Consider the following 11,101-nt stretch of genomic DNA (forward strand, 5'->3'; position numbering starts at 1 on the left):
CCTAATTCTGTGTATCAGAGTGATGACCTCGGGCCACAGCAGCAGGTTGTGCTCTGCTGCGTTACTCTTCCTCTGGTCTGTGGACACAGTCCTGCAGCCTACACCTTTGCTACAAGCAAGGGGACATCAGATCCCCAAACAGACACCACTTTTCCTGACCCCATTCCCGTTCATCCCCTTTTTGTCGTTCATTCATTCAGCACAGCAGCACTTCCCACCTCGCCCAGAGCTGCCTCCTGCTTTGCTGCCGGGCTGCAGCCCCGATGGGTCCTTGCTGGCGGTGACACACATAGCGGGGGGAAGAATAAAGGGAACTGAAACCCACTACAGCCCAGTGAGAGAAAGCTGCCCCGGTGCTGCCCTCCTTCCTCCCCCTCCTCCTCCTCCTCACCCCCCTCCAGCTCTCAATCACGGCTGAGGAGGGGGAGGCGATGATGCCGATGACGGGGCGAGGCTCAGGCCGATGACTGGAGAATTTTTGCGGCGTTTTTCAGCTTCCTCTGCCTCCCGAACTGACTAACGCCGTCCGCTGCGGGGAGGGGAGGGGAGGGGAGGGGAGGGGAGGGGAGCGCAGGGGAGGGGAACCCCGCCGGGGGGCGGAGCGCGGGGCGGGAGATGCCCATATTTGGAAGGCGGGTGCGTCACTCCCCTTATATGGGCAGTGTCGTCACAGCCCGGCCTCCCATTCATATAAATGCCCGCTGGCGGCAGCCGGGATTCCCTGCTCTGGCTCGGCGCGGTGCCTCCATCCCTCCCGTCCCGTCCACGCTTAGCGGCCCTGCGGCTCTCGCGCCGGCACCGGTAACCCTCGGGCCGCTCTCCCGTCCCGGGCAGCCCCGCCGCGGAGGGTCTCGCGCTGCGGCCGCTATGAAAGTCACCTCCCTCGACTGCCGGCAGCTGCGGAAGCTCCTGCGGAAGGAGCCCTCCCGCTGCCTGGTGCTGGACTGCCGCCCCTACCTATCCTACTCGGCCTCCTGCCTCCGGGGCTCCCTCAACGTCAACCTCAACTCGGTGGTGATGCGGAGGGCCCGCGGCGGGGCCGTGCCTCTCCACTTCGTTGTCCCCGACGCGGCCGCCCGCTCCCGGCTGCTGCTGGGCTCCGAGGGGGCGGCGGGGGCGGCCCGTCTGGCGGCCGTCGTGGTGCTGGACCAGGGCACGGGGCACTGGCAGAAGCTGAAGAAAGACAGCACGGCGCAGATCGTTCTCAACGCGCTGCTCTCCAGCCTGCCCGAGGCCGGGGCCAGGGTCTGCTTCCTGAAAGGTGAGGGGGCGGCGGGGGGCGGCGTGCATCGGCGATGGGGGATTTGGGGGATCGATCCCCGGAGCCCTCCGGGCAGCGGCCCCTTCCCCACTCGCGGTGTTAAACCGCTTATAGGTGCGGGGCAGGGAGGTAATGCCGGGATTTCATTTCTTTTCCACCCACTGGAGGTAAATACCGGATAGGCTTCGCGGGCTGAGTCCAAATACCTTTCCGCTCACCCCCGCCGCGCGTTTAAGAGGAGGATGGAAAGCGAAGAACATCAGGGAAGGAGAACAAAAGTTGGTATCGAGGGAGCGGGGCTGCCTGGGGAGCCAACCCAGCCCCAAGAGCCGCTCGGCCGCCCTGTATGGGAAGCAACACCGGGGCCGCAGCTCGTAGCCCAGTACTGGGGGTCGCTCCTTCGTCCGGAGGTGTTGGTGATGTGCCTCCCCAACATGTGCAGGCAGGGGAAAGCCAGAGTTGCAACTGCGGGGCTCATCAGGGCGTGCGAACACCGCCTTCCTCACGTGCTTTATAGCCTTCGGATTGCGGTTTTTGTTTTCCTTCCGTGTAACCCGGGAGTAATAAAACAATAAAAACCAGCAGCCTGCCCTTTCTCCCGTCCCCCGCTCCGTTTCGCCCGGCAGCGCCTTTGTCCTTTTGCCCTCTCCGTATCCCAGCCCTCCCCCATCCCCTGGCAGCGCGGTGCCGATCCGGGGAGCGCCGAAAGGATTCCCAAAGAGCACCCAAATAGCCCGGGGGCAATGGGAGATCGCGGCTGGAGGAGAAAGTCCAGCAATAGCTCTTAAATTCTGTTGTGGACTTTTATTAAGCCTTTTATCCTAGCAGGATTTCTGCTTCATTTTGGTTGTGGTTTTTTTTTTTTTTTTTTTTTTTTTCTTCCACCCTGTTTGTGCTTCCTGTGGTGAAGAGAGCCCAGAGGGCTTCACCACTGGGCAGAAGCAACTCCAATATGGGGTCCTGGTACCAAGCAGGAGGGAGATGCAGGGCAGTTTTCCACCACGCTGGCGTTGCCCAGTTACCCTCAGATGCTGCACCCCTGCAGGCACCAATTCTGCTGTCACAGGGCAGGGATGCTTGTAGCATGTGGGGCTGGGCAAAATCCTATGGGACCCCATTAAAACAAGGGTGAGGAAACATCTCCAAGATTACCCTGGGAAGTGTGTGGCAATCCAGGAGCTGAATTAAGCTTTGCTGACTTCAAGCCCATTGACTGAGCCTCAGGATGGTCTTTCCCTCCTATGTCCTAGCTCCCCACTTTGAAGTGGTGGCTGTGGGCAGCTTGAATGGGGTGGAGTGTTGATGTAGGCTCTGCTTTGCATCTTTCGTGTATTGCAAAGCCTCTCTCTTGAAAGCCTGCTGACACGAGGCTGAAAAGATTTCCCCCTAGCAGAGCACGGTTTCCTCTCTCACCTCTCTACGAAGTGTTCTGGGTCTCAGGACCAGCAGCCCACAGCTCTGGTGTGACTCATTGCCGGAGCCACTGATTCACCGGGGCTGCAGACCCCCAGGAAGCTGTGGTGGTGTGGGGGACATAGGGTGACACCGGGGACATAAATTACCCTGCAGCAGCGGGTGCTGTGCAGAAAATAGGGACCTCTAGGCCTCCTGGCAGTGGCTGTGCTGCCTGGTGTGTGTGTTTGACCTCTGTACACAGAGTGCTCGCCGTGGGTCAGCTCAGCCCCAGCAGGGCAAGGGATCGTGTGGTGGAGGAAGAAGGGCTCACAGAAAGATAAAACAGTGTATGGTCCCCTGGTGTTGACAGGGATTCTGTTACTTATTGATTAAAAATGAAAGCGCAGCCCCACTCCCTGCGATGAGCAATGAAGTATTTGCAGAGATGACCTCAGGGAAGCTAGGTTGAGAGGAGAGGGGAAAGAAGAGATTGCTGGAGGAGGGGATGAGAGGATGACTCACCATCAGAGCGGCCTGCAAATATCCTGATCCCCGAGGCTTGCAATTAACCATTCAGTGGCCGCATGCTCTGCTGTCCCAGAGACATGGGGAACACACATGCTGACTTGGCTCACACACATCTGTGTTCATTCAAAAGCAGAAACAGCACAGGGTGTAAATGGGGATAATGGCTACTCCTATGGACTGAATGTATTTTTCCTATGCGAAGGTGGTGGCTGAGGGCAGTGGGAAGATAAGGTCAGCCATGCAAAACATCAGGATTTAGAAGCCCACTCTGTGGGAAGGCAGTGTGGGATCAGGCAGTCGGGAGAGTTTCTCATTTTTGTTGGCTCTTCCACCATGAGGGCTATCATTTCATCAGCCCCCTTCACGTTCTTCGTGGTCACACTGCTGCTCAGCCTGTGCTGGTTGAGTTTGGCTGGGGTCATGGGAGGGAAGGTGTGGGTGGTGTGAGTGCCAACTGCACGCAAAGCCGCCCTCGTGCCCCCAAGCATGGAGAACAGCTTTTCATCGCGCCTAATGGGCTTCGAACCGTGCTGTGCTCTTGCAACGCAAGGACCCCACAGCGAGACTGAGTGGGTGACAGCAGCACGTCATCAGTTTGAGCACACATCTGCCCAAACATCACACGCGTATGAGGCACCGGTGTGCGGGGCCACAGTGTCAGAGGTGGAGGCGGTGGGCAGCGCAGGCAGCGGGGCTGTGGGTGCACAGAGCCACAGGGCTTCCTTTGTTGCGAAACAGGGCCCCGATCGGGGCGCACGGCAGCACCGCTTATCAGGGCAAAGCGGTGGCGGATTAATGAATCACACTGCAGGCCTTGCTTGCACAGCCCTGTTTACCTGGCGGTCACGCTCCAAAGGGTTATTGAATTTTCCTGTAGAAGAGCTCTCTGACAATTCGTTTGTGCTCTGAAAAATCACAGGTGGTGGATGCACGGCACACAGCTGACATTTCCAGGCTGTTTCTGCTACCTGACGTATTCGCGTTCAGTTTGATGAGCGTATTCCCAGCCTGGAAATAGGCAACCGTTTAGCTGAGGACAAACTTTGAGTAACGGTGTAATAATAGGATTAATTCCTTTTCATTAGCGGCGTGCTGAATGTAACGAAGGCAGTACTTAACCATGCACAATCGCTCATGTGGGGCCATTGAGCTGTCAAACACTGTCACAGGATTTCATTAGATTTTATAGCGGTTATTTAACAGATTGGTTTCAGTGGGACTGCCTTCATTAATTTGCTGTCTCGTGCGTTGTGGTGAGCAATGATGCGATTGCAAGCGTTCTCCTCTTGTGCCCATGTCTGTTTAGGAATGCAAATACAGTGTTTCTTGGGCTGTCCCAGTGCACGCAGTGAGGGTGGGTTTGGGATGAATTCCGCAGAGCTCTCCCTCCAGCACTGGCAGCAGTGTGTGTGTGTGTGACTGGAGGAGGGAGCTCAGTCCCTGCTCTACAGAGGTTAATGTTTGCTGGACTCAACAGACCTACATGCACTAATGGTTTTCATCTCTACCCACCGGGTTTTATCAAGTTAATAATTGTCAGCAGTATTGGAGGTTTTCCTTGGGTGCCCAAAGCCTCTCAAGCAACCCCACTTCATCGCTGGGGACAGTTTTCTAACCAACCCTGGCAACAGCACTGTCCCACTTCATTACCGGCACCGAGCCTCATTTCTCCTCTACTTTAATTAAACCACTTTTCAGAGGCGCTAACATCAGTGTTTCTTTTTTCCCCTCCTTCCCCAGGGGGCTATGAAACCTTCAATTCGCAATATCCTGAGTGCTGCGTGGATGGGAAGCTCATTTCCCTGGAGAGGAGTGACGTGGAGAGGAACCTCATCAGCCACTGTGAGAAGCAGAGTGCCAACCACAAGCCTGCCTATGACCAGGTGTGTGTCACCAGGGCCACCTCCCCCTCAATCTTATAACACCGGCTGCTTCTGTCCCAGCTTCACATCTCATATGCTCCAAAGGCAGGAGCATGTAAGAGTATGTGGTGCGTGGGGTTAGGGTTAGAGTTATTTCTGTTCCTGCAGCAAGAAATAAGTGTGTTTTGATCACAAAGCCCATTGCAATCAGAGAGTCATAGAGCTGTTTGAAGGGACCCTTAAAGGCCATTTGGTCTAAATTCTAAATAAAACTGAACAGGGACACCACAGCTCCATCAGGTGCTCAGAGCCCCATTCAGTCTCACCTTGGGTGTCTCCAAGGACAGGGCACCACCACATCTCAAGGCAGCCTGTGCCCGTGCTTCACTACACTTAATGTAAGAATCATTTTCTTTATAGCCAATCTAAAATGGCTCTAGAGAGGCTGGCGAAGGAGCTAACAGCTCTGGAGCTCACACTGACATCCCACGTGCCTCACCAACACAGTGGCACAGGGCATGGTGATGGTGGCCCTTATGCTGGCACAGGCTGCCAGCAGGTTGTCCCAGTCCCTGTCCCTCATGTCACTAAAGTTCCTTGTCTGTGCTGCTGGCCAGCATCACCTCCAGCTGGCTTCAAAATGAGGCAGCAGTAGGAGGTACAAACCCTCTTCAGCCCAAAACTGCCCTGAGGGTGCATTCACCATGCAGCCAGGCAGCTCCAATGCCGGCCGTGAGCAGCAGCCCCCTCCCAGGGGACACCAAAGGGGCAGGGAGAGGTATGGGGCTGCTGCTTTCCGGCAGATGGCCCTGGGAGGCCCTGTGGGGTTTCCGTCGGAAGTCACCATGCTCCCACACCCGCCCCCAGGGCTGAGGAAGATGTGTGCCCCCAGATGTCACCCTGTGGTCTGGCTGCTTCCGGGTGTCCCCAGAGTGAGCCCCGTGATGCAGGTGGCTCCTGGCTGTCCCTGGCAAATTGCACAGGGCAGCGGGGGATGGGGGTTCGTAAGATGATTTCTCACCCCTGAGGGCTGGCAGCAGCACTGTGCATCATGGAAATTACCTGCCACCCGCGTCTGTCAGGCGGTGGCTTTTCTTCACAGTGTCGTCACCCGGTTTTTTCACATTCTGGGGAAGGAGGAACTGAGATTACATCTTGCAGAGTGGGTGACTATGTGGTGACGCAGGGGAGGGGGTGTCCCCTGCCCCGGTCCTGTAGTTGCAGTCACAGGGGTTTTACTCTGCCATGGGGCTGAGCCCCACTCTAGGACCCTTCCTGATCTGGGCCTCCTAATGAAAGCCTTTTGGGCCCTCCTGAGGGGCAGGAAACATCCTGCACACGAGGGGCTGGTTCCAGCTTCATACCTCGCAGACGTGGATGAGAAAATGAAAAGCTGCTTCCTGCGTGGGCTGTGCCAATGCAGTGATTCACTGGGCAGCAGTGCTGGGTCCAAAGCCATCATGGGGAAAGGTGGGAGGCTGGGGGCAGGCACCCACATACGCTCCCTTGCATTTTTTCCTGCAACATCAGGACTCAAATCACCATTGCAAAGGCAGTGTCAGAGTTGCATGTTTTTGCTCCTTCTCTTCCAGGGTGGCCCGGTGGAAATCTTGCCTTTTCTCTACCTTGGTAGTGCCTATCATGCTTCCAAGTGCGAGTTCCTCGCCAACCTGCACATCACAGCCCTGCTCAATGTCTCCAGGAAGAGCTCTGAGTCCTTTCAAGACCAGTATTGCTACAAGTGGATCCCTGTGGAGGACAGCCACACTGCAGACATCAGCTCGCACTTCCAGGAGGCCATTGACTTCATTGGTAGGTGCCCTGGGTCCTCAGCTTTCCAGGTTCTCAGCTTCCCAAAAGGAGCCAACGGCTTCTCAAAGAGTGCTGCATACCCACAGCAGTGTCCAAGCCCTTATAGTAGGGCCACAAGTCAGAGGCTCAGAGGTGGGGGGGGGGGGGGGGAGGGAAGGCACAAAAATACAGGGGTGCTGGTTGCTTGATGCCATCCAGCCATTTCCAACGGGGCTGCTGGAGATAATGGGTAACTCAGAGATCAAACTTATGTTGCTGCCTTTTTTGTGTGTTCCAAGATGTTATTGTAAAAGTTCAAACATGTTCATCAACAGCTGCCCCAGCTAGGGGTTTTCAGCAAGGAAGGGGCACTCACAAGGTGTTGGGGAGGATGAGGAAGGAAATACCTCCTTCCGATTGTCACCATGCAGATAAGGCAAGTGGGCTACTCAGCTTTGTTTTTCTTTCCAAAGTTCCAGATTAGTGTTCTTTGACACTGCAGATAGAAAAACAAAGCAAATCTGATGTAAGAGTGCTCTCTAAGACCTTTCTCTTCCTGTTAAAGGACTTCTCACAATTTTCAGGGAAATGATAATTCACTTTTGTCACATTCCTACCCCCTTCTGATAGTTGTTGAATCACTTGAAAATTTCCCCAAAATTTTGAGGATGATTTCAGTTTTCACTTTCTTTAAAAACTGTGTGGTGTAGATGCTGGAGGTGACTCAAATCCGTGTCTTCCTTTTTATGTACAGCAGTTAAATATAACTGGTTCTGGTGGCACCATTCCCCCAGTAGACAAAGACAGGCAAATGATAACTTGCTCAGCTCTACGCTGTTCCAGTGCCATGCAGCAAGCACCACACTCTGTGCATTTCTCCATAAATTGAAGCTTGAACATATTGCTCGAGGCAAGAGACCAGAGGACATCTATTTTTGAACTGCATTTTAGTGTGGAAAGGGCTTATTTTAAGCACGTTCTCTGTAATCTAATAACAATCGTTGTGTTGTGTGAGTAACCACAGAGGCTCCCTGTTGTGTAAAATGGGTGCTTTGCATAAGCTTTTTATATCCTGACTTAAGTCCAAGCATCCTTTAGCCAGGCTGTAATTAGCAGCTGCCCAGCAGTCCTCATGTGCTTTGTACTATGGCCCCAGGGACTCTGCCCAAGGGTGCCACCAAGGGTCCCTCCTAGGATAGCTGATTGCTGCCAACCCACCAAGCAGCAGGACAGATTTCGATTTTAAAGAGGAAACCCTGTTTTTCTAGCAAAGCTGATGAGAGGAAACTCTCTGCAGTTCTTGCCTTTGAAATATGCAGTGGGGTAAGGGCTGATGCTTTGAGCCACAAGCAGTGAAAATGCAGGAATAGCAAACACAAGCACTGCCCAGATATCTGGTGTGTCACAACACTCTGAAAAGCAAATTGTAGCAGAGGAGAAACGGCACCTGGGAAACATTTCCCTAAAACTGGAGGTGGGGCAAAATTGGGATCCGCAGATCCCGAAACAATGTCAGCTGGGGCTAAGCTTCATCTTGGGCTGGGTTTTGTCCCTCCTGTCTGTCTCCATGCCACCTTTGGCACCCAAAAGCAGAGGGTCCTTGCTGATGGGTTGGCTTCTGGACACGTATCCCAGAGTCTTCTCCAGCTCCAACAACTGCTGATGTCCGCATGACTTTCTGTTCCTTAGATTATGTCAGACGAGCAGGGGGCAAGATCCTGGTGCACTGCGAAGCGGGGATTTCACGCTCTCCCACCATCTGCATGGCGTACCTCATGAAGACAAAGAAGCTGCGCCTGGAGGAGGCCTTTGACTACATCAAGCAGCGCCGGAGCCTCATCTCACCAAACTTTGGTTTCATGGGACAGTTGCTACAATATGAGTCAGAGATCCTGTCTTCCACCCCCAGCCCTCCCGTTGCCTCGTGCAAAACAGAAGCCGCCTCTTTCTTTGCAGAAGAACTGACGTTAGGCAAAAATTTTGAAGGCTCGTGTTTCGCCTTCCCTACCTCAGTGCTGAGTTCCGTGCCCATCCACTCCCCTGTCCACTCGCTGAAGCTCAGCCCTATGACGGCTTCTTCATCCTGCTGAACGCCCCGGAGCCCTCAAAGCCCAACTGTGACCCTAATGAGAATATTTCATGAACGTGCAATAGAGAACCTCACTGACTTAGTCTGAGGTGGTCCTCGTGGGTGATACTTCCCATACACTGACTGTGAGGCACAAGTGGCAGGTTTTCTGAACTTTTAATGTTGTTTTGTGAGGTGGTTTTTTTGTTGTTGTTGTTGTTTTTTTAGAAGTACTTTTCTAGGTTTTTATCCAGAGTGTGCAGCCACTACTGTATTTCCAGATTCCTGGGGAGCAATGAGAAATCCATTTCAGGTGTTCTCAGTTCCCACTTTCTTCCCTTTTTTATTTTTAAGAAGAACCTTATTTAAAGTTTCAAGCAATAAACAGCAGCAGTGGGGGGAAAAACAAAACGGGAAGCTCCTCTTGCACCTGAAGAGATGCGTTTCCCCAGCTTTGCTCCTCCCTTGTGCCCTGTTTCAGGGAGCAGAGTGCCAGGGCAGCAGGGCTCTCTGGCTGCCGTTGTGCATCCAGGTGAAAATCTGCTGTCCTGGGCTCTATGGTGTCAGGTACTGACCTCAGTGTAACTGGAGACCAAAAGGACCGTGGATCCCTTCAGGTGTGACATTTCCTGTACTCCTGCACTTGCCTTTGTACTCAGCACGCTTTTAACTGAAGCCGAGGAACTTAAACTATCAGGCTACCCTGCTGAGCTATTATAGTCCCATCTGTTGTTTAAGAACGGCCCTAGAATACTTGAATGTCTCCACAACCCTCAATCGAGTTACTTCCCATCAGGTGACACTGTTACTGCTGGATTTTACACCAAAAAAATAAGATGAGCTTGGCTTTTTGGTCTCTTCCCAAGCATTTCTGAGATGCGTTGTGTGTGGTAAAGTGGTCTTGTCCAGTGTTATGTGGCTTGCTTTGTGCGTGGTCACCTCCAGCCAGCCTTCATCTGTGAAATCTGGATTCACTGCATTGAGTTTTTGTCTGCAGGGAGCTCAGAACAAGCTGCCCTCTTTGTCTGTTGACCTTTTTATCCTTTTTTACATGTAATACATATGGGAAACGGCAATAATTTCCAGAAGATCTTGTGAATGTGAAAGAAAGTCTGCAACAGTTTTTATGGAGTGTAAAAAATAATAATGATAATAATAATAAAAAAAAAACTGTGAGGAAAAGCGAGCTGTTTGTCATCCTTGAGTGAGCCGGAGGTGCAGGAGTGCTGGTGCTGAGGGAGGCCAGCTGAGCACCCCACAACAGCAGCATGGGGTGGGAGGAGGGCAGCGCCGCTGGGAAGGGCCCTAAGGTGCAAGTCTATGGGGGGAGAAGGTGAGGGGGAGGATTTTTTTGAACAGAATGACATGAGTCACGGTGGCGTCACTTCCCAACGGCTGGGCAGGCGCTTCTCTTTTGATTCATGCATCTTTTATATAAGATTTGCCGTCTCGCTGAAGACGAAAGCCTGCAGTCAGAACAGCACAGCCCCCGCTTCCTGCCCCGGCACAGGCAGGAGGGATGCTGTGCCCCAGGCTGGGTGACAAGGCCGTGTAGGTCCACCAGCCACCTGCTGCTGTCACACTATGGGCAGGGCAGGCAGCCAGCCTGCAGTGCTCACCTGCCATCAGAGATGTTCTGGTTTTTTATTTTTTATTAATTAAAAAAAAAAAAAAAAAGCACTTGAAGCCCAGCATCTGAGCCATTTCACACCTCATCTCAGCTGGAAGTTCTTCACCTTGCTCTGGTTTATCACTGTGGCATGTTTATGACCCATACATCTACACTTTTGGGTTGACATCTGTGCCCCGTGGGGTTAATCTCTTTGTAACACCCTCTGACAGCAAACCTCACAGGTGAGGAGCTGTCACCAGAGCCTTGGCTTTCCTTTGCACGTTCTCAGGAAAATGGAGCACAAGAGCCTGCATGTGAAAAGGTGAGGTGACTGATGTAATGGAGTAAGAGCAGATCAATTCATTTTCTAGAAGACCAGTTTGCTTCTAAAGGCTGAAACTGATGATGCTTCAAGCACAGGCAGTGCCCATTAAGGGGCATTGCTGGCAGAGCTGAGTGCAGCAGCTAGAGGAGCTCGCAGGCCAGGTGGAGCAGGCAGGTAATTAGCAGAGAGGGAGGGCAGCTGCTGGGTATGGAGAGAGGCTCTGCTGTTGGGCTGCAGTGATGTGTTGGTGGATGCTGTT

The 11,101-nt window shown here is 53.3% G+C and overlaps 1 protein-coding gene across 1 annotated transcript; it reads left to right on the forward strand.

Annotated features, from left to right (window-relative positions):
* The first annotated feature begins 796 nt into the window (after nucleotides 1-796).
* On the forward strand, nucleotides 797-10,075 carry DUSP5 (dual specificity phosphatase 5). The gene is made up of 4 exons (XM_042863591.1): nucleotides 797-1,261; nucleotides 4,925-5,067; nucleotides 6,639-6,858; nucleotides 8,527-10,075. The coding sequence occupies exons 1-4, from the start codon at nucleotides 868-870 to the stop codon at nucleotides 8,925-8,927; spliced, it is 1,158 nt and encodes a 385-aa protein (XP_042719525.1). The 5' UTR covers nucleotides 797-867; the 3' UTR covers nucleotides 8,928-10,075.
* The last annotated feature ends 1,026 nt before the right edge of the window (nucleotides 10,076-11,101 follow it).

This window comes from Lagopus leucura, unplaced genomic scaffold (assembly GCF_019238085.1).
Source record: "Lagopus leucura isolate 7727_CA_CO unplaced genomic scaffold, USGS_WTPT01 Super-Scaffold_741, whole genome shotgun sequence".
In the NCBI taxonomy this organism is placed as follows: Eukaryota; Metazoa; Chordata; class Aves; order Galliformes; family Phasianidae; genus Lagopus; species Lagopus leucura.